The 22,578-nt window shown below is 47.0% G+C and overlaps 1 protein-coding gene across 3 annotated transcripts in view; it reads right to left on the reverse strand.

The window, feature by feature from the left end:
- Rbfox1 (RNA binding fox-1 homolog 1) overlaps positions 1-22,578 on the reverse strand; it is a 1,859,632-nt gene that overhangs the window by 1,397,515 nt on the left and 439,539 nt on the right. The window contains exon 1 of one of the 3 annotated variants that reach the window (XM_010644148.2): positions 17,749-18,577. The exons of 1 other annotated variant lie outside the window; for it this stretch is intronic. In XM_010644148.2, coding sequence (XP_010642450.1) covers positions 17,749-17,751 — 3 coding nt within the window. In that variant the 5' untranslated portion in view covers positions 17,752-18,577. One more of the 3 variants, XM_010644158.3, reaches the window with a different exon arrangement.

A 22,578-nucleotide genomic window follows, 5' to 3' on the forward strand; every position in this document is an offset into this window, starting at 1 on the left:
AAAAAAAAAAAAAAAAAAAAAACCCAAAAAACAACTAGTGTCGCCAAGCTGGTGTTCAGGTGGGAATGTGGTTATTTCCTGCTAGTCAGCATTTTCCCCTCAAACCGTCTGTCACACTGGCAGAATTTTTTTCCTTCTCCCCAGCAAGCAGGAAGCTAACAGCTTATCCTCAGAGTTTCTGCCAAGTTACGGTCCACCCCTTGTCATCCACAGGCCCCAAAATCCAGGCAGAGGTCATGACATTGAGGCTTCTGTCCTGCTCAGAGCTCCAGGACGTGCCCTGACCAGCCTTCCAGGGAAGAGGAGGAGGAAATGCCCTCTCACGCAGCCCAGCTGGGTCTCCGCTGACTTCAACCCACTGGCCATCTGCTCTCTTCTCCCTGCTATGCGCACAGCTTGGACTGGGAAGTGGAAACTTTCTGTGGGAATCAGCATTTATTTTTTTGTAAACTGGGATGCACGAGAGAGGAGGACACTGTCTAGCATGTAGTATCACGGTGCTTGTCCACATATAAAAAGTGATGCACAGAAAACCAAAGATGCCACCTGGCAAGGGGTCAGAAGGACCCTACATATTTAATAGTGCAGGCATTTCAGTCTCAGGATAGGCGGGCATGACTTCAAATAGAAAAGATAATCAGAAATCCAACACGAGTAGTAAATGATTCTTCTCAGCTTTTCTGCAAAATTCCTCCAAGAAAAAGAAAAAGAATCACAGCTCTAAAGCAGACACACTGAATTTCACTGAAATGAGCTTTATTTTGGTTAATAAAGCTAGAGGTTACAAAAGTCCTTACTACGTGCTTCATAAATATTTATATTACCTAAAGTGGGTAATAACAGCTAATGAACCTCTCTCAAAATGGGCCGGCCAATGAAGAGGTTTTGAAATACCACCAAATTGTATTTAATAGTGATATTCTGGAATTGGACAGAAAAGGATATTGATGTACACAGGTCTTAAATATAGGTTGGAATTCAACACTCTTAAGCAGAAAAAAAAAACAGACTAGAAAGTAGAGGGACATAAAAATGGGAACATGTGTAGGATGGAGGTGTGTGGGAGAGTTCTCCAGTTCACCTTGCCCAATCTCCCAGAGTTATAATTTATGTTGCTAATAACACAGACCTGAAGCGTTCTCAGGATGGACCATTAGTCGAACTACAAATGCAAGTCTTTTCATCAGTATTATGCATCGTTAAAATGTTTTCTACAAACATTCAAGTGATCAATAGTAGTACTGGAAAAGTAAACAGGCTGTTATAAAAGTTTACTGAGGAATGCATATAAGTGTTGCAAATATCCCACCAATACCCAGGAATTTTCAGGACTGACTCTGATTTCATGCTACCCAAAGTTGCTGAATGGTCCTCAGTTCCATGTTTTATGAGAATGCGGTGTTTCTTATGTAAGGTTTATAGTTCTAGCACTCATTGTATGCATGGCTAATGTTTCAGTGATTGGACTTTAAGACATATGGAAGTTGTCATTCTTACTGAGACAGCAGAGTTACGTCTCCTCCTCCAGCAACATAACCACAATCTTCACCGTTATCACTCCGGTCTCTGCTCCTTCCCGATCTGCCCCTCCACACACAGAATCCCACCAGAAAGTTAAAACAGAGGCAGCCATTCGCCCAAAGTGTTCTTTTTCCCTGCTTAATCAGGTCATGGGTAAGTAGTGTGACAGTAATTGTTCCTGGCCTTTTGTCCCATGCTCTTTGAGAATCTCATTTTTTAAAAGAAATGGTATTAAAAAAAAAAGTATGCTTCTGTCCAGGTAAAAAATATGTATTGTTACCATTTTGAAGACAACTACTCTCTGGAAGCCCCTGAGATTTACCTGGACCACACACCCACACCAAGAATCTCTTTCTTAGAAAATGGGAAACAATAATTCGTCCTTATCTTGCCCAGGCCAAAGATAAAAGGTGAAAAGAAAACATTATCGCTGGTCCCCAAGAAAGAGACAGACATGCCCTGATTGGGGTGTTTCACTCCAGGTAATTGTGGTCTCTTTTCTATAAATGTGGGGAGTGTACAGGCACACAGTGGCCAGGTGCCTACAGTTATGTGACAATCCCCCCAAGACCCTTCGAAGCAGAGAGAAACTAAACATTGTGAGCACAGATAATTACAGGGTGTTACCCAAGATTTGTAAGTCTGTGTGTGTGTACGAGACTTTTTTTAAGTATTATTTTAAAAGCTTATCATTTCATCAATTTTAAAATGCCCCAATATTCCTGGTAATTTTTTTAAAAAGAATGGAACCTCATTCAATTCATGATGACCCCAACGAAAAACTACAATGACTGAAAAAATATTTTTAATGGTTTTGCTATTATTATCGTGACTATTAATTTAAAAAATACTGGGTTTTGATGCATATATTTTGATCACACCAATCATCCCTTTACCCTCTCTTAAACCTATTCTTCCTTTATTCTCTTCCTCTTGTCTAATAATAGTCTCCCTTCTACTTTCATGTCATCCTTGTTAGAGCCCACATATTAGGGAAAGCCTGTGATTACTTGTCTTTCTGAGTCTGATTTATTTTGCTTAATACGATGATTCCCAGTCCCATCCAGTTTCCTACAAATGACAAAATTCATTCTTCTTTATGGCTGAATAATACTCCATTGTGTAGGTATACCACATTTCCAAATTCAGTCATCTGTTGATGGGCACCTAGTCTCCTCTTATATCTCAGCTATTGTGAACTTTGCCATGGCAAAACACGGGCATGCAGTTATCTCTAGAGCATGCTGCTTTAATTCTTTCAGATACATACCAGGAAGCAGTACAGCTGGATCAAGTGGTAGCTCTACTTTTGGTACTTTGAGGAACCTCTGGACTGATTTCTGTAAGGACTGTACTAATTTATATTTCCTGTTCCCCTGCATCTTTGCCAGCACTGTTTCCTTGTATTCTCTTTTCTTTCTTCTTTTATTATCATTGGGTACTGAACCCAAGGTCTCTGTGCTGAGCTACATCCCTAGCCCTTTTCATATTTTGAGATAGGTCGGGCTAAGTCACTGAGTCGCCCAGGCTGGGTTCAAACTTGCACTACTCCTGCCTAAGCCTCTCAGAGTGCTGGCATTCCAGGTATGCATCACCATGCCCAGCTTTGTTTTTTCATTCTTGATGATAGCCACTGAAATTATTTTAATTCTCCAGATACAGGGGGTATACTCTCACATTTCAATATATGTATTCTGTATGTACTAATCAAATCAAATAATTATTATTTCCACATCCTTCATGTTGAAACTTTGAACTTGAGTTCTCTTCCCAGAATAGCCTTGGTGGTCAAGGTTCCTCCTGGAAGCCTGGGATGGTCTGGTTTTCTTTCTCTTTAAAGTTTTCTCGTCTGCCCCATGCTGTGAGATGACATAGTTCCAGCCGTGTCCTTCAGCTTTGGTGTCCTTTATTGAGAGGACGGCCTCAGCTCCCTTGTATGCAAAGCATTGCCTTCTGCCCTCAGCTGCCTCGCAGAGTTTTAAAGGAGGAAAGCAATGTCTGGCAAGGGAGAGAGATGTTACAATAAAAACTATAATAAGAAGAAGACAGCATATGCCGAATGCCTGAGATAGGAATGCATTCCTTGGGTTCCCACTTATTGTTATACAGTAGGATATTAATTCTAAATGCCTTATGAACAGACATTTCTACCTATCCATCAAGGACTTTTCTCTGAATCACTGAAAAATAAGCTAATACCTCATGATAAGCCTGCCTCTTTGGAAAGCATAATCCTTCTTCTCAACCAAAAAGGCCCCATGTAATAGGGATGGCAAATAAATTTCATTTCACATAGTCATTCCAATTGGCTAATGGTGTATGCCTACAGTGATGCATTGAGGGCTGTAAGGGGGTGTCACCGGTAGGGAGAGGAATGGGTTATCAATGTCTGCCACGTGCAAGGGCTGGTGTCACTTGTGCCTCACGCTTGCCATTTTGATATACGACAGTACTGAGCACCGAAGGAAAATGCATGAATAAAAAAACTGTATAATGTATAAGCTGGGCTGCAGTTGAGAACGTGATTTTTTTCAGTCTATTTTACCAGGCAATTTTTCATGGACGTTTCTAAACTACATTTTAAAAGACAAAGTCATGCTGAGGGCTGTTACTGTGATCAAATGGAGCATGGACGTGGCTTCATCAACACCTCATGAGTTCCTCCTGGACAGGCATGTGTAGCAATGGCATCCCATCTATCCCACTCTTGGACAGGGGCTCATGAGCATCCCGGAGCTGAAGCAGCTGAGTGGAAGCTATCATGACATCAGTCACTGGGATGGTCAATCTTGATTAGCTTGAGAGGTACCTCTGATATTGATATGGCACAGTTCTGGGTATGTCTGGTGGGTCATGGGGGTGTGACCTTGGGGACAGCATCTGGTCCCTGTCCACTTCCTTTCTGGCACTCTTACTTCCTCTGTGCTCTGTTTTCTGGTAACCATGAATTGAGCAGCTCTGTTCCACCAGGCCCTTCCACCATGATGTTTCTGCCTGGAATCCCGGTAACCATGGACTGAAATCTCTGAAACCATGAGCCAAAAATAAACTTCTCCTCTTTCAAATTGTGGGCATCAGGTATCATACTTGATACAATCACCAGGTGTCTCCTCAAAAGCTTGCAATTATCACATCCAAATTGTCAACGGTCTACAAGTGCTGATTTACATTGTGGTGTCAGCCCTCAACAGTCTACAAGTGCTGATTTACACTGTGGTGTCAGCCCTAAACCTGGTCTCTACTGTGAAAACACCTGGTAATAATGCATTGCAATCATCAGGCGTGGGAACTCAGAGTGGGCACCCAACTGCCCACCCTCTCTGTGACCCTAAGCAGAGAGCTGAGTAGTCCCAGCCCTCATACCTGACCTCTGAGAAAGGAAGGAGAAGAGCATCAACTCCACAGATTGTTTTGGGTTTCAAAAATATAAAAGCAGAATTTAAGCTCTTAACTAAGACTTTGCCAGGTGGAAAGTACTAGCAGAAAATGACAGTGACAAAAGCCAACACATCCCAACAGGTACAGCGGCCAATGGCCAAATGTCTTCCACTACAGTAGCCAAATCAGAGCCATAATTAAGCACGATACAGTTCCCTCAGGCTCTGAGAGCTGCCCCTACCATGACATATGAGGACCCTTTTGTCCGGTCATTAATTTCAGTAGTATCGGTACAAGTGAAAGCCACATGTACTTTGGCCCAGAAATTTCACCATGAGAAATTCATCATCATGATGTCTTCACACATGTGAGAAACGCAGATGGTCCAGAGTAACTCAGGCCATGCTTTATTTACAAAGTATGGGAAACTAGAGGAACATTCACCAGAAGGGGGGGCCAAGTTAGCAATGGAGTGTAAATATGTACAATGAAATAATATATAGTCGCCAACAAAATGGAGGAGAAATATGTGTACTGACATGGAATAACCCCTGAAATTCAATAGAAGCAGCAGCAGCTGTGCATTTCTATTGCTGTCCTGTACTGATACAAGTTTGGGTGCAAGCACAGTACCTGTGAAAAGATACATAAGAGCCAATAATAGTAGTTGTCACCAGTGAGCAGGAAGGCAAGCAGAAGGGAGACTTATTTTCCTCTACACACTTTAGCGTTATTTTAGCGTTATGCCATTTGTAGTTTAAACAAATAAATAAATCATCGACTATGCCCCTAAAATGCATCATGCCCTGCCTACAAACAGCCCGATTTCTTGCACACTTCACTTTTGTAAATGCTAGCGAATAAGTCCCATTTAAAATGAATAATTTTAAACACTTCAAGGAAAGCCTTTTCTGAACAGTTGCCTCCAATTCTTAAACCAAACAATGTCCACCAAGGAGCCGACTCTTGGCACTCAGCCAGTGGTGCTCAGGACGACAACGGAAGCCGTGTGAGGTCCCCGCCACAACTCAGAGGACAGACCAGGAGGCTCCACCTGATCTTCTCCTCTCCTTTGCCGAACTTCAGCTTTCAAATCAAGAGCTGTATCAATTAGCAGAGCCAGTGGGCTCTCTGAAGCTGAGCTGGATCTGAGCTATTATTAGTTTCTGAACAATGGCTTAGAGAGAAGTGAAGGGGAAAGAAAAAAACTTCCCCCAGCTTTGATTTTGAAACAACTATTCTGGGAAAAAGCAAGAAAAGACAAAATTATATCACACAGATAGTTTAGAGGAGTCACCTTATGAGTTCTGCTGGGTCCCCCCACACCCCCCAAAAAACCCTTAAAAAATACTGCTTCATGTATCTTAATTGATGACTATATGAGAATATGCTTGTGTCCTTTCACCACTGAAAATTATTAATGTTTCTTTTAAAAAGTTAAAAGGAAAAAAATCAAATGGCAAGGACACACTGACATCTGCTGGCATTTCATAAACTCTTTTTAAGACAAGCGTTTGTTCTGGATACTGCGCTCCACGTCTTCTTGAGCACGGGGGCCCATACATGGTCCAGCAAAATAAATATGTCCCAAATGCTCCCTGAAATTGTATAAAAAGATCATCAAGGAAGGAACCCTCCAGAGTCTCTGCCCCCAGAGTGGGTGCCTCTTTTGCTTCAGGAAAGCAATCTGGAGCTGTGTAGAATATAGAATCCCATCCTTTCCTTATGTAGAATAACTGGGCCAGAAGTGAATTCGTTTCTGTGAGTTGTCTCCTCTGTTCTCCTGCTGTGAACGGGGAATCCACACCAATCTGGCGTGGAAAGGGTGAATGGATGAGGACACAGGGAGACAGTGCCCCAGCTATGCAAAAACAAGGGAAACGAAGCTAAAAGCTTCTTTTACCAAGAATAGCAAGAAAGAAGAGCTTCTGAGCCCAGGAAGCGGCTGGACTGACATCACGAGCAGAGAGGGGCCATTTGCAATGTGAGTTCAGAAAGGGGTAAGAGGTCCAACAAAAGGGTCACAAATACGCCCCAGAAACCTCACTCCAAGATGCTGAAGGCATGGAGCCAGGGAAGGGACGATGAAGGGACACTCGGAGGAGGATACACCCTGACATCTCACTGAACCGTTTGTGTGATGAAGGTAAAAGACCGAGGCTGGGTCTGGTTCTACTTGCCGTGCAGCTGCCCCGGGATTCACCTGTGAGGGAGGGCATGAGGCTGCACAAGCTGTGCTCCGGACATGTCACAGCAGAAGGCCCAGAGCCACTGCTCCGCAGCCAGTGGGTTCCGAAGTCATCAGTGTCCCAGGACCACACTGCCCCTCGCTCCTTTGCTCCCTCCTGCCACACGGATGTGCAAGCGCATACACGCCCATGTGTGTCTATGCACAACTGCACATACAACGCGCACATGCCTGTACACATACACACGCCTAAGGTGGTGCCAGCCTCTATGCTCTCACCAGTATTCAACAGTTTTGAGAACATGTAAAGGTTTCACTCACCTCTGAAAGGAGTGATGTGGGGCCTAGAGACTGAGGCTGTCCTGCTGGCCCCTGCAAGCATCTGGAGCCCTATCCCTTTCCTCCTTGGGAGCTCACAGAGCCTGCCTTCCCCTCCTCTACACTGCATACAGCCGGGTCCTCGTCATCCTCAACATGACCGCATGCCGCTCTTTGGCGCCCCTTACCTGATCTTCTCTGACCTAACATGGCCATCCACCCTTGTGGTACGTGCATACCCCACTTTATTTCCATCATGATACTTATTATTATAGGTAGTAATTTCATTGTCCTTTTATCTGCTCTCTTGGTTTCTAAGGGTCTCTGCTGCTACAGCACCAGCTCCTGGGGCAGAAATGGCGTGGGTCTTGGCCCACTTTCCATCCCAGTACAGGTCCCCAGAGCCTGCTGCAGCACATGCCTAGAGCACAGGCTTGGAAATGTTTGCTGAGTGCCTGGAAAAGCCAATGGGACCCAATGAAAAGAACTGCTATGGCAGGATCATGGTTCCAGGAGAAAATTGGAGATAATCCAGTGTACCTACGTGCCCTGATGGCACTCAGGATCACATTCTTTTATTCTGGGGTGAGCTTATGATACTAACTACTGCACCATAATGTCCTCTTCCTGGGGATCCCCGTGTTAAGGGGCTGCAAGTGTGTGTATCTTCTGGTTCCATGTGTTTTATATGCCTCTGTATAGCTTATTTGACATTCAAGTGCATTATTTTAGGTACCTTACAAAGACTTTTTAGCCAAATATAGTAACATGGATTGTAATAATAGGTAAAGATTAAAGTAAGAGCAGGGATTTCCCCTACCTTTCCCACTTTCCCTACACCTTTAGCCCATTTCTTCCTATTTCACATTGTCAATTATATCATTAGGATCTTCTGTCGTATTATAGTTTATTCACACCAGAGAAACTAAAGCTAATAAGGAAAAAGAAAAAAATGTAAGAAAATGAAAAAATGGAAATGAAGTTGTTTGTAAAGGGAAGTGGAGAAGGAGGTAAAGGGAGGGCAGGGACAAGGGGGAAAAATGAGAACCAAGACCTGTCATGTAAAGGTACAAGATCCCAATAATGAATGTAACTGTACTGTACACCTGAAATGTACCAATAAACTCATGAGGAAAAAAAATAGGTAATAGGAAATAGTGAGCTAGATCATCTGCAAACTTTGAAGGGACAGAGATTGAGGGAAGGGGGAAGTAGACAAAGAAAGAATTTAGTTCTGTTACGTACTTTTACTAACTCTCCACAAGGGATGTTAGCCTCATGTACTGCAAAACATGTACAAATCAAAATAAAAATTAAAAAAAAAAGTAAGAGCAGGAAAGTGAGGTAGAGCTGACAGTAAAATTAGCATGCAAAACCTGTGCATCAAATCCTAAGCACTGTGGAGACTGGACTATAAAATCAGCTCTGAGCTTCCTGGGAGGCTTGCTGAAAAAGGTTCATAAGAAGTTACGCCATTCAGAGTAGGCGACAAATAAACAGCACGCGAACCTCAGGAAAAGACAGACGCCTCCTTGTCCTCACATCAGATTACATGGTAACAACCAACAGAGCCCTCCCCACGACCGTCACAGCAAATGAAAGAAGGAAGCATGAATTCTTCATGACCCACTTGTCTTCTTCAGGTCCTCTGATTTGTTTCTAATAACATTCTGGTTCTTTTCACTTCACATCTTAGACTCAGCTGTAAACGTTCCTAACAACTTCAGGCTAAATGCCCTGTTCTAGGGGAAGTGGGAAAGAAACAATAAAAGAAAAGGAAGAAAACAGAAACTAAGTATTTGTAAATAGGGAAGGGTGGAGGGAGTGAAGGGAGGCCAAGGGAATGGGGAAAAAATAAGAACCAAGATACGTCACGTGAAGGTACAAGATCCCAGTGATGAATGTAACTGTGCTGTATACCTAAAATGTACCAACAAAGAAAAACAAAACATAAATGCTCTGTTCTCTTTCCGTGGGCACATATGACAGTATCTCTAAAAGTTGGGGCGATATGGCTGTCTTTAATGTTTCTCATTGTTAAATGACCCAGGGCTGGTAATGAGGTTACCCATCCTGGGTTCTCTTTTTTTTTTTTTTTTTTTTTTTTTTGGTACCGGGGATCGAACTCGGGTCCTTGCACTTGCAAGGCAGGCCACTGAACCATTGAGCTAAATCCCCGGCCCTTGATGTTTCTCATTGTAAGCCGACAGCAGCAAAGCACAAATCAGTACAACTAAGCTCACAGAGGGAAGAGGCTGTTTCCTCCGCCTCATTATGCACTTGCAAAGGTTACTTTTAAGTTCACGAGCACAAAACCTGTATGTGTCTCACGTGCGAAATGAGGGCAGCCCACCAGGAAACAACATTATCTCCAAGAATCCCAGGCATGCTAGCTATGGATCTTTTGATGGCAGAGTCATGGGTGAAGAAGCCCTAACTATCACAAGGTAAATGAGTGGATTGGGAGAGATTACTCTGAAAAGTCAGTAGGACATCTGCCTGACTCATCCCCCTCCAGAGCTTCTCTTTGGAGACAGAGGCAGACCGACTTGTCTTTTAATAGAGAAGTGGAGGCTCAGAGAGGTACAGTAACTTGCGCATGGTCACAAAGATGAAAAAGTGGCAGAATCTGGGCTCAATTTGGGGTGTACCTAGCTCCAAGGCCTGTGCTCTCTGGGGCTTTGTTTTCTGGATTTGGTATCTCAGAGCTTTGAGCTTCGTTCAACTTGCAAGCACCCTAAAAGGCCACACTCTTTTCTTATTCCACCTGCTCTAATTAGCACCGCCTACCCTCACCAAGTCGGAAGTCAGAAACCCTCCTACCCAGAGCCTCAAGTTCTTCAAGGGAAGGGCTCATGATGCCTCTTCTGTCCCCAAAGAAACTCCTGACATGCCCCCAGCCTGCTAGGACTTTCCTTGGCCACCAGTAGCAGACCAAATAGGCCACTTTCTGGACACACTGAAGGACAAAGCACAACCTTTATGTTGCTGTGACAGCCAGCCGTGCCAGGGCCTCTTCCAGAGTCAAGCGCCAGAACAGAGGCAACGGCCCCATAATAAGGACGGGGCTCGCCCCAAGGACGGGCACATCCGCCCACCCTAGCTGGGGCCTGGCCAGGCCATGAATGCTGCTGAATCAGCCCGCACAGCACCCCACTCTGTCACTTTTCACAACGAGTCTAATAAATTAGTGCTTCTCTCTGCCAATCAATCAGAGCCAGGCATATGGCTGCCGTCAGCGTCCTCGGCAGGCAGAGCTCTGCGGAGGGGAGGCCGCGTCTCCAGCCCCATTTGCCACTCGGGGTCCTTCTGTACTCTCCATTTGTCAGCTCAGTTGTAACCAAGAGGAGGGTGGAAGAATCGTGCCGCTGCCTAAAAAGAGGGTGGGATTCTGGCAGCAACAACAGTAGCCTCGCTCCTATGAAGTGACAGCAATAACTGTGGTCATTCCACGGAGCACCATGATGCTCACACGGGCGGGACTCACCACGTACCGGGTATTTTGTAAAGCAATTTATGAGCCTGATGAATCATCACACTGACCTGGCAGGTAGAGTAATTACCCACCGACAGGGACAGATCGAGATTCAGAGAGGTGACCAAAAGTCAAAGGTCACAGGGCCAACATGTGATGGAGCCCAGGGAAGCGGGGCCATCTGACTCTGCACACGGCGCCCCTGCCTCACACTGCCTGCCCTGAGTGCCTGGAGACGATACCCCTGCCGGCTCTCCCACCCAGCACTGCTTCCCGCAGGGGACACTGCACTCAACTGCTTGGACTACTGTCTATATTCGGGCCTCGGTTTCCTTGTCTGCAAAGTGGCCCAGTAAGACTTCGTGAAGAAGAGCTGGTGAAAGCCTCTCTTGCAGCCTAGCACGGGAGGAGCCCCCAGGAACGGGTATATACTTGTGCTCTGAGGAGCACGGGCAAGGGCTGAAATCCCTAAGTTCCCACTCTCAGTTGTGATCACCCACATTCTAACCTTTGCAGGAAAGAGATTTCAATGCCTTACGGGCAGATGGGCTTGGTAATGCGCACGGTGGCTGCCCAAGTTCGCCCACTGTGCGGGCAAAGTTCGCGTTGGTTCTCAGGAGAAACGGAGCTGACACTGATGATGGTGATCGGAGAGTGGGAGCAGCAGTTTACAGTTCGGGCAGCGCAGTCTTGGGTGTGCAACGCTCAGGCAACGCCATAGACAGATGATCCAGGCCTCCCTCAACTCACTTCAGAGCAGGAAGCCCAGAAGAGGCACAGAAGGGCTCCATGCAGCATAGGGCCTCAGGTCCCTGAGGAGAGGAAAGGCAAAAGCTCCAGTGCAGACCACTCAAACTCAAGGGAGAAAAGATGTCACAGGAAACAGAAGCAAGTACTTTGTTTTGCTGCTAAGACTCTGAGGGGCCCAGCATCCCTAGCAGAGCAGCTCAAGCCAAGCCACAAGACCCCTAACCACTGCACCACACTGCTCCCCAACTCCCTGGTACGGGGCTCCCAAAGGCAGCAGATGAGCCTGGTATGCAGTCATCAGCACCAGGGCCTGTGGACTGGAGCTGTCAGGTTCAGATTCCTGGGTGTGCCACTTTCTTGCTGTGGGGTCCTGGAGCAAACAGCTCAGAGCCAGTCTATATTTCACTAGCAACAAATCATCCTCCCAGTGTGCCAGAGACATCGAATGCAAGAATTCAAGAATACAGTTTCATGGAGCTCTGTGCACCCACCTGGCTGGAGGCTGGCGTCCAGCAGTGTCCAGTCACATTTGTACACAGAGCACCTGGAGTACCCTCCGGTGGGGCAGAGAAAGGTTAAACAGGTCATCACTCAGGTAATGCACAATGTTCCAGGGGTGGCTGCAAGGAAGGGAAGTGTGCACAGGCAGTAGGGAGAGCTGGGTTATGATGGTCACAAGCAGGGTATGAGCAAGGAAGGAATGAGGTGAACAGGGTGGGTGGCAGGTGACCCCAACTCTGCACAAGACTGAGCCACAGCCAGTGTGCTCACTGTGGCCTCAGGCAGCTGCAGCCAGTATGGAAGGAAAGCGGATGGACCTGCGTGGCAGCGCTCCATCAAAACACCAAAACAAGCTCTACTTTCTGCAGCCAGGTGCTCTGAGGGGAACAGCACCAGCTACCCTCAGAACTGGCCCTGCCAGCCTATGGCTCAAAGACCAGTCATCACTTGGAGCCACAGCCTAGAGAGGGAGATATAGGGCCACATGCCAGAAAAGTACTGATCAGGAAAGAGGATGAGTAGAGGGAATGGGTACTGCTTTCCCAGGGATCCCACCAAGCAAGGCAGGTTGTTGGCGGGGGGTGTCACCCAGAGAAACAAGAATGTTTACAATTGTACTCTCAGGGTCTTCCACCCATGGGCAAGGAGCATTACTGGGAAACGAGGTTCTTTTATCCTATAAACTATTCTCTCTTTCTCCCTCCCCCTCCCCCTCCCTCTCCCTTTACCTCTTCCTCTCCTTCTCCCTCTCCCTCTCTCTCCAAAGCTAGGGATGGAAACTAGAGCCTAGAGCCTAGAACATGCTAGGCAAGCACTCTGCCAATGAGCTACACCCTCAGCTCTTTCACCCCAGCCCTAAAGAGGGGGAAATACTAAAATCTAGTTTTTACGTATTATAGAACTTGCCTTTCCAGATCCCAGTAGGTCTACAGACCAAAATGGTTATTGGGGTGATCTGGAAGTCATAGGAAAAAAAAAAAACGGAAGGCCAGGAAGTCATGCTTCTATTCTCGCTCATCTCAAAAGCATCAACAATGTTCCCATAATGTTTCTGCCTTAAATATGCCACAGCGTTTCTCTGCATAAAGCCTTCTGGAGGATTCCCAAGAGATCATCCTTCAGAACTCCTTTCCAGGCCTCCAGGGCCTGAGATCACCTCCCTGAATTCCTACCCCTACCTCATTATCCTGGTCCCTAGGCTTGTGCACTGGTTGTCCCCTCCCTCTGCCACTATCTCTGTGCATAGCCGGAGAGGAGCCCCCAGGAACAGGTATATACTTGTGCTCTGGGGAACACAGGCAAGAGCTGAAATCCCTGAGTTCGGACTTTCAGTTAGACGACGGCTGCACTGGGACATGGATCTCCACACATATTCACCACTGTTTACTCCAAGCGCCTTAGAACTGCCTGGCACACAGCGGGCATTCACTGTCCGCCGTCGGAGTGAATGTGTGGACTGATACTCAGCGGCTCCTACTTTATGCTTAGGTCTCAGCTCAAATGCCACCTCCTTGGAAAGCTCCTCCCAGCCCCTCTCTGACACGATGCAACTTTTGTAATCTTTGTCATTTTCTTGATAACTGAGATTTTACACCTCTTCCTTATTTCTGGCTTGTCCCAATAATATAAGCTCCAACCGAGCAAAATTCTCCCTGGCCTTGTCTACAAAGCACAGCCTCCAACACGCTCAATGGTTTTAATCAACAATATCTCATGAGTCACCTCTATCCCCAAGACAGACACAGTCTTCTGCAGTAGGAACTCACAGTCAACTGCGTCCGCGTCCAGCGACCAGCGACAAACCAGTGGAAAGGATGGTGCTCAGAGCAAGCATGGACATGAAACATGGGAACCACTGTCTCTCCTATAAGGCCATGTACTGCTTTTCATCAACTGAGTCTAACCCTGCTTGCCGTGGATATAATCCGAAAGTGCTAAGGCCCCTCATTTTAAAGTTCCATCACTGATTGATTCTTTAATTAAAGTTTTAATATTTATGTGCCTTGAAGGAGTATTTTAAGTAATGGAGGCAGGCATTGGGGAGAGCCTTGTGGCTTCTTTAAAAACAGCATCACCATTTGAGGTCTTGAGTACAATGACACTGGTGAACACGAATGTGACGGGTGACTGGATGGTCCCCGCAGAAGTGGCCAAGCCAGGGTTAACTTGGGAATCCTGCTTACTGGGAACCTCTCAAGCTGGGTCAAGGCCTGCTGCCTTGTGTCCTTTAGAGCAAGTGCACTCAGATTTCAAGAATTTCCTCCCACGCCACTGGGAAATCACCGCATCCCCAAAGTGTTTTGTGTGTCAGATACGATTTCCCTCTTGGAAAGTGTTCATCCCTCCACCCATGAGCTTAAAGGATGCAAACAAAATGGTCTAATTTTTAGAAAGGTGAAATGTCATACGCATACACGAGGCAGACCCAATTTTCTGAATGCAAAAACCAAAAATGATCTGAAAGGACTTTGGTGAAATATAATAGCTTAATATGGCTTGAGCAGCAAGGGCTAAAGCTATTAGGGAATAAAAAGATCCATCAGGCACACCAGCAGCAGTGTCTAGAAGACGGGGCTCAGGCGTTGGAGGGAGAGGTGGGGAAAATAGCACGTATTGCCATGAGAAGAAACGAGGGCAGACAGGTGCACTCCGGGAGCAGCCAGCTCAGACCCACATTCTGCCTAGGTTTGGGGTCAAAACTCTGAGTCATAGGATGATGGTGAAGATGGGGAGATCTAAGAGAGCAGTGGTTACTGGGACATCACTGAAGCTCGCACCTGTTGATTGACAAATCTTTGTGCCCCCGCCCCTGCCCACCCTGCAGACACGAGCAGCCACCCTCCTCTGTCTGGTTCTAGGAGTCTAGATTTCAGATCTCTTGCCTCAGTGTGGGGAAGATGGGCAAGTTCTGCAGATCTGCAGTGCATACTATTCTTAAATGGTCAATCTCATGCGGTATTCTTAGCACAATAAAATAAAAATTTTAAACTGAAAAGCCTTCAGCCAGGTGCCTATTTGTGCACTCACTTGCTATGGGTAATGAATGACCACAGTTTTGTTCATGCAGTTCGATAACGTCACAGATTTCCATATGGGAGTAGTCACTGTGTGAGTCTCAGGATAAATAACAGATAAAGCCACTTCTAATATTCTTTAATTCTTATGTTTGCAAAATATTTCATGTATTTTAGGAGGAAGATTCCAATTCAAAAAGATTTACTAAGACAATACTTTCAGCCTGGGAGGCCAAGGAGATGAAGGCTTTCTACAGATCAGAAGATCACACAGCTGTCCCTGATGTTAATTTCAGGTCAACAGTGCTGGTCAAGAGGGTGAGTCAGACACCACTGGAAGGCAGCTGACCCCCATCCTTGTTAGGACAAGGGATGAACAGAGCAGAAGAGGCCATTGTGGAGGGGCTTAGCCATCTCCCTTTACTAGACTCTCTCTTGTTTCCATATATAAGTTTTTCCCGGTACTTAAGAGGGAATGAATGTGTATAAGGCCAGATTCTCCCTTTTCTATACACAGTCCCAAGACCCCATAATTATAGTAACCCTTTGAGAGAGAGAAAGACAGACAGAGACAGAGACAGAGAGCAGATACACAGAGAACTAACACAATTTAAGCACTTACCATATGCCAGGTCCTGCTTTTTTATTACTTTCTTTAATTCTTACCAGAACCCTCTCAGAGCAGAACTAGTACTGAAACTTTCATTTTACAAGGGAAGAAACAGAGAGGAACAGAGAGGTTAAACAACATGCCCAAGGTCACCCAGCAGGCAGGTAACACAGTCAAGAGCCTGGTGTTTTCTCAGGCGCCAAGGTCTTGTGCTCTGGACTGTGACAGTTCCCTCCATGATTATGAGGAAGGGTATCCTTTCCTTTCTAACCCAACTCCACCCTATGGTCACTTAGAGGAAACCCAAGGGACCTTCTGGACCCACGGCCTCCAGGTTGTGCTCAAACAAGAAGGTTTCACGTCTGCCCCCTTTGTTTGCCAGCAGCCACTGCCAGCACCTTTAACCTTCACAGGTCCCAGGTCCTTTGCCTCTGAAGAAAAAACAAAACAACAACAGTAAAAGAAAAACCTCTTAGCCAAAAATAAATCTGCTGATGGCTCCAGCCAGGCCCTCTGTGGTCACTTAAATATTGAAAGGATCCAGACCCACTCATAACTCTCTCTCTCTCTCTCTCTCTCTCTCTCTCTCTCTCATATATAAGTGGTAAATGGAGGGTGGATGAACTAAAATGGGGCTGGGGGGACAAAGGACGGGGTCAGGAGACAAAGGAGGGAACCCAGGCTGCAGTGACTCCCAACCTGCAGACAAGACCAGGTTTCATCATGCTCTGGATTTAAAAGTTTTTTTAATCATTTTATTATGAAAGAAATTCTAAGTTATACACTGAGAATCTGTTCAAATAAAGCTATTCCATGCCTCACCACTCTACAAGTTCAACTGAGAAGACCCCCGTCTGGGTGCCACTTTCCCAGGCAGCCTGGTGAGGCTGTCCAAGCCTTGGGCGGCCTGGTTCCACAGTTCGGAGTTGGCAGGTGACCCAACCCTCCGGATCAGCCCACAGGGAAGCCATGAGCCACCCACTCCCTAGCAGCCGAGAGTTGGTGGCGTCAGGCAGGGTGGCATCAGGGTCTTCCCCTCCCTTCCTGCTCAGACGGTTTCCGGGTTCTGCGTGACACCTGGTGCCTAAAGCTGGCGCAGAGCCTTGGGGAGCACCGATCAGGTGGTCTCCAGAACCGTGGCAGGGAGGTGGGGAAGGCGCTCTGCCAGCCCCGCCCTCCTCCACTCTGTCCTCGGGTAACCAGGAGACCAGAGCCCAGGCAGCCGCGCCTGCTCTTGGATCTGCAAGCCCCAGGATCTGTCCCCCACACCCTCAGCCATGAGGATGCTCTAAGGTGCCCAAGGGGCCAGGAGGCTGGACTGGAGTTCCCAACTCCCGAGTTTCCAGGGGGGCCTCCTCCACTGGGTCGAGCGCAGCATCTCGGGGCATTAACCCGGTGCCAGTAAACACAGTCGCTGTGCCCTGTACACCCTCTGGCTCCCCTCTGCCCACCGGGGCTCGGCGCTTCCCCAGTCCCCTCTCAAATCACCGAGGTTCCTCCTCCCTCAGATCTCGAGAAGAGCGGTGGAGGAGGCAGCGGTGGGGGCGCGCTAAGCCCACCCTTGCATCGAGTGGCAGGGGGCCGACCAGAGTGCGCAAGCGGGTTCCTGCCCTCCGGCACCTGGGACTCGCTGGCAGGACGGCGGACCAGGCAGCCCGCTCGCTTCGCCAGGGCGCTCGGGGCCAGGAAGGACGTGCTGCGCGAAGCGAGGCGCGGGGTCTGCCTCATCCCCCAGGAGGACAGCCGCGAGACTGCTCCACACGCCCAGAAAAGTTCCCGTCCACCGTGCCCAGACTGGCTCTGGGAGAAGGCCAGCTCTCGGAGACCCAGCTCTCCCTCCCTAGGACCCCCGGGGCCAGGTCAGAGGGGCACAGAGGAAGCGACAACGCCTTGACTTACCTGGAACTCTCGGCAGGTCCGCTTGCGGTCGCCTTCTCTGCTGCCCCAGACCCCCGATCTCCCCTGCGCTCTCGGCACCCCCAACCACGCTCACCATGAGCTGGAGGCGGCGAAGTGAGGTGCCGGCTTCTCCCACACTGTCCCTCAACTTCGCGGGCAGGTCAGCCCCGCTCTGGCGCCCCTGCTTGGGAGCGAAGAGGGTCGGAACAGCCCCGGGCCCTGCCGGCAGCTGAGAGGGTTTCTGGAGCGCGAGATTTCCGTGTCCCGGGGTGCGCGTCTTGCTGCTCCTCGGACTGCCTCTGTTGGGAGGCTCAGAGTTCTCTCCCTCAGGACGCCGGGGCGGGGCGCACGACCGTCCCCTCCAGACGCTGGCTGTGCTGCTCGCTTTCTCTGGTCCCCGAGGCGCACGCGTGGGTCTCACGGATGCCGATGCCGCCTCTGCCGGTCCGGGGCTGGCTGAGCGCTCGCCCCTAACCCCTACGTGGGTGCCGCGGGAGACGGGCGCAAGGGGAGGGATTCCCCTCTGCGAGTTCGGGTTTCCCCACCCTGCGCGGACCCCGGATCTGTCCGCTACGCGTGAATCACTTCGAGGCAGCGCAACCAGCGCCACCCGCTCAGGCTGGAGGAGGCGGTGCAGCTCGCAGGGGGACTGAAAAGGAGGTGACCTTCAAACCCCGAGCTCAGGGAGACCAGGAGAGGGGGCTGGAGTGATGGGGAGAGAGGCGTGCACCCGTTGACCCTCAGGAGCGCTAGCAGGCAGGCGAGTGATAATGAAGCAGAAATCTTTTTACAAAAATATAGATTAGAAAATAAACAAAGGAGACCGAGAGAGCGCGCGAGAAAATGTGCGTGCGTGCGTGTGTGTGTGTGTGTGTGTGTGTGTGTGTATGTGTGTGCGCGCGCGCGTGTCTGTGTGTGTGTGTGTGTGTGTGCGCGCGCGCGCGCGCGGGCGCGACAGTCAGCAAGCAGCCGGGCTACTGAGCCAAAAATAATCCGGTGCGCCAGGGAGCGCCCCCTCCCCCTTCCCTTGCCGAGGCCTCCACCGCTGCGGTCACGGGAGCACCCTGAATTCCAGAGGTACCAAGGCCTCCAGCTCCTCCATAAAGGAGACTGGGGTGAAAGTTGATTCCGGGCCAGTGAGCGCAGGTCCTTGGTGTGCACAAGTCCTTGTTGTCCCAAAGTGGGCTCCCTCGTGGGGCAGCAGTGCTCTTCGCCATCCAGACCCCCAAAGAGAGAAAACAAACCCCCCACAGGAGCTAGGAGTGAAAGCAGGCTCTTGCCCCAATCTGCTTCTGCTCTGGGACGTTTTCCAGTGAATCTTCAAATCTCAAGGCCTGGCAGAAATGGAGCCCTGTTTGAGATGCAGAGAGTTCGCCAGCTTGGGCTGGTCCTCACCCCTCAAAACCACGCCTCTCCTCCTGCCACATGAGTGGCCTCCTATTCCTGGATAGCTTACTGGCTCTACCAGCCTAGCAATTGTCTTCTTAGCAGCTGCCTTACAGTCAAGACCTGTGAGTTCTTAATCGTATTACTAATAAGCACATATTTTTCGCCAGATGTTGTTTTAACCACTTTACTTCTTGCCTTTTTAGCAACTCGATGAAGTCCTAATGATGGGTTGATCTATTGCACAGATTTTAAAAAAGGAGGCATTTGGAAGTTAAAGCCATATTTCTCCTTTCCTGAGCCCCACCCTGGCCTCTTAGGCTGAAATTCTACCTTCCTTTTTCTTTCCTTTTTTCGTTCTTTCCTTTTCCTTCTTTCTTTTGCTTTGTTTTCTTTCTTTCGTTCATTTTGGCAAACATTCTGAGTAACTATCTAGCACAATAAAGTTTGAAGTCTAATAAGCTCTAACCTTGGCTCAAGGTCATAAAGTTGGCAAGGAACCAGAATCTACTCCCAGGCAGGTCCACCTATTTTCATGTGCCCGCTGAAGGGCAGATGAGAATGGACAAGGCCAGGTCCTGCCTTGAGCCTTCGACCTGATGCTCTTAGTCATGTCCCCAACCTGTGGTTTGACTGCCCTACACTTTCAGTGAGGGCTCCTCTTCTAAGGGAGCTGTGAGATTTCCAAATCAGGTCCCCTGAGTGCCTCTGTAACTGTGTTTCCTGGGCCTCACAAACAGACTCAGTGATTCCTCCCAGGTTAACTTCCCTTCCCATAGTCCAATAAAGGGAGCTCTTACCTACAACTGGAATTTGTCTTTAAACCATGTAATATTTTCTGCTTATTTGAGAAAATAAAGTTTGCAGGATCCAGAGAGACATCTTTATCACTGGCAGCAGTGATTTGCAATTTGGGTTGGTTTTTACCATAGGCTTTCTCAGGGCTGTCTTTGATAATAACATATTTGTATGTAAACAACTTTTTCCCTTTATATTAGTCTTTATCCTTCAGTGGTAGCACATTGAAGCCATAAATCTGGGTTAGTAACATCATAATCATTTCCCCCAGAAACTGTTTACAATGGGAAAGCCACCGAATTTAAATGTAATTGTCTAGCCATGCAGAGAGATGAGATGGGTTGTAAAAGAGGTATTCTCAATTTAAAAGCAAATTATCAATAATGAGAGAAAAAATAAATGGCAGTTAATGGGAACTCCTGTTGAAATATAATGTTTTGTGCAAATTCACCAACAGGAATTGTTTCTCTAATATTCCTGCATTTTTACTCCAGAAAGGAAAAAATGAATGCAATCATTCAAGGCAGAAACATTGACTGTGGTTTCATTAAAACAGGTAATCGCTAAGCCCTCTTATTATTTTTTTAAATACTTTTTACCATCGGGAATGAAATAAGATATATTCAACTAACTGAAAATCAAGGTCAGCCTGAATCTGCTCTCATTTATTTATTTTAGGGTAAAAAGAGACACAGATCACCAGTGAGTGTCAGGCATGCATTTACCTGTGCTACCTCTTGGTTGAAGGCAGTAGTATGAGTGAGGGAGACACCCACTAGAATTTAAAACAAAAGTAGAGAATTGATCAATATAGCCTGCTGTTACATCACTCATTTTGAAAGTACCACTTTCTATTTTACAAAAGCTACCTTATTCCGGGCAGAGGTGTGTTTTTTTGTTGTTTTTTGTTTGTTTGTTTGTTTCTGTCATTTCTCCATGTTGTGCCACTGAAAGGTAGTGAGAGGTGCTGAACTAGATCTCCTATAGCCATCCAGGCAAAGCATCCCCCAACCATGGTATAAAGAACCAGGAGACTTTGGCTCCTCCTACTGGACATGGAAAATACTTTTCAATTTGATATAAGTTGCTTCAATAATGGTATTTTCCATAAAGTTGATTTTTAAAAAAAAGCGACTTTGTAGCCTCATGCTTGAGTAACAACTATCTAGATTGTAAGCTTTATTATCTTGTTTTTCAATTTGGAATCCTTCCCTGGCTTCTCACTGCTCCCCAGGATGAGGTCTAAGTCCCCTAAGTAGGTTGTAAGTGCCTGGGCTACTTGGCTCTTTCAAAATTGACACTGTGACCCAGAGAGCCTTTCTCTTGGAGGTGTCTTCTCTTTTGCATATGTTGTCCCTCCAACTTGGAAACACTCCTGCAGCTTCTGCCTGGAGTGTCCTTTATCTTTTACATCTCTATTTGGACAGCATTTCCCTCCTGCCAAACCCAAACTTTCCCCTCTTTTAAACTCCCCTGGCATACAGATTTAACCTTGTTATATCACTTACTCCAGCCCATTGTAAATATGGTTCTTCTCTTAGTAACTTTCTTCACCACTGGGACAAAATACCTAGCACCTGAAACTTCAAAGAGGAGAGGTTTATTTTGGCTTACATTCTCAGTCCATAGTCTACAGGCTCCAAGGTAGAATGGCATGGTGGAGGAATAACTCCTTGTATTATGACAGCCAGGAAGCAGAAAGAAGGAAGAGCTGGGAAAGAAGATACAGGTTTCCCTTCCCAGTCATATTCCCAGGGACTCATCTTTTCTGACTAGTCTCACCTTCCAACAGCACATTCAGCTCTGAAACCATAATCCACTACTCTTCCAAACGGCCCAACCCTGAGCATATGAGACTCTTGGGGGAAATCTAGATATAGATCACATCATTCTCAAAATTTAAGGACCCATAATGTCCTCAGGGCACAGGCTGGCCACCTGAGAAGTGCAATAAATATTAGATGAACCTCCTCATGACAGGGCATAGGTTATTTCTGCATGGGCTAACATTTTAGGAAGGGTTGAGAAATAAACCTGTTCATCCATTAGTTTAGTTTTTCATTCTTTCAGCCATCCAAATGTGACTTTTGCAAGTCATCTAGTAGATCACTGAGACACAATTTCTGCTGTATTAGCTTTATCATAGCTGAAACACAATACCTAATATCCAAAATTTAAAGGAGAGGTTTAATTTGGCTCACATATCTGGGATTCTGACTATACAGCTGGCTAAAAGCGAACAGTGGTACCCATGCAACAGCCTGAACATTAGGCTGCTTTGAAATTTCCTCTGGAAGATTAATTATTCCACCACTCCTCAATCTCAGTTTCCTGCACTCTCAGGACATAGGAAAAATATGGAAAAAATTTCTGCCAGAGCGTAATACACATGGCTTATAGTCCTGCTGCCAATGGAATCTTTGTTTCTAACTGAAACTTCCCAAGCCTTGCCTTTATGACCTGCATTCCTATCAATAGGATAGTTTTCTGATCCCTAAACAGAGTCACCCATCAGACTCACTTATAGTATATTAGGGCTTCTCTAACCAACATCTCTAAACCTCTCTGAAATCCTCCAACAAACTGGTTCCAAGAGATTCTAAACCACAAGGTAAGACACAGTCACAGCAATGATCCTACTTCTCTAGTATCAGATTTCTGTATTAGCTTTCTTATCACTGATACACAATACCCAACACCTGCAACTTAAAGGAGGAGAAATTTAATTTGCTCACTGTTT

The sequence above is a fragment of the Fukomys damarensis genome, unplaced genomic scaffold (genome assembly GCF_012274545.1).
Source record: "Fukomys damarensis isolate Sample0158 unplaced genomic scaffold, DMR_v1.0_HiC HiC_scaffold_34, whole genome shotgun sequence".
In the NCBI taxonomy this organism is placed as follows: Eukaryota; Metazoa; Chordata; class Mammalia; order Rodentia; family Bathyergidae; genus Fukomys; species Fukomys damarensis.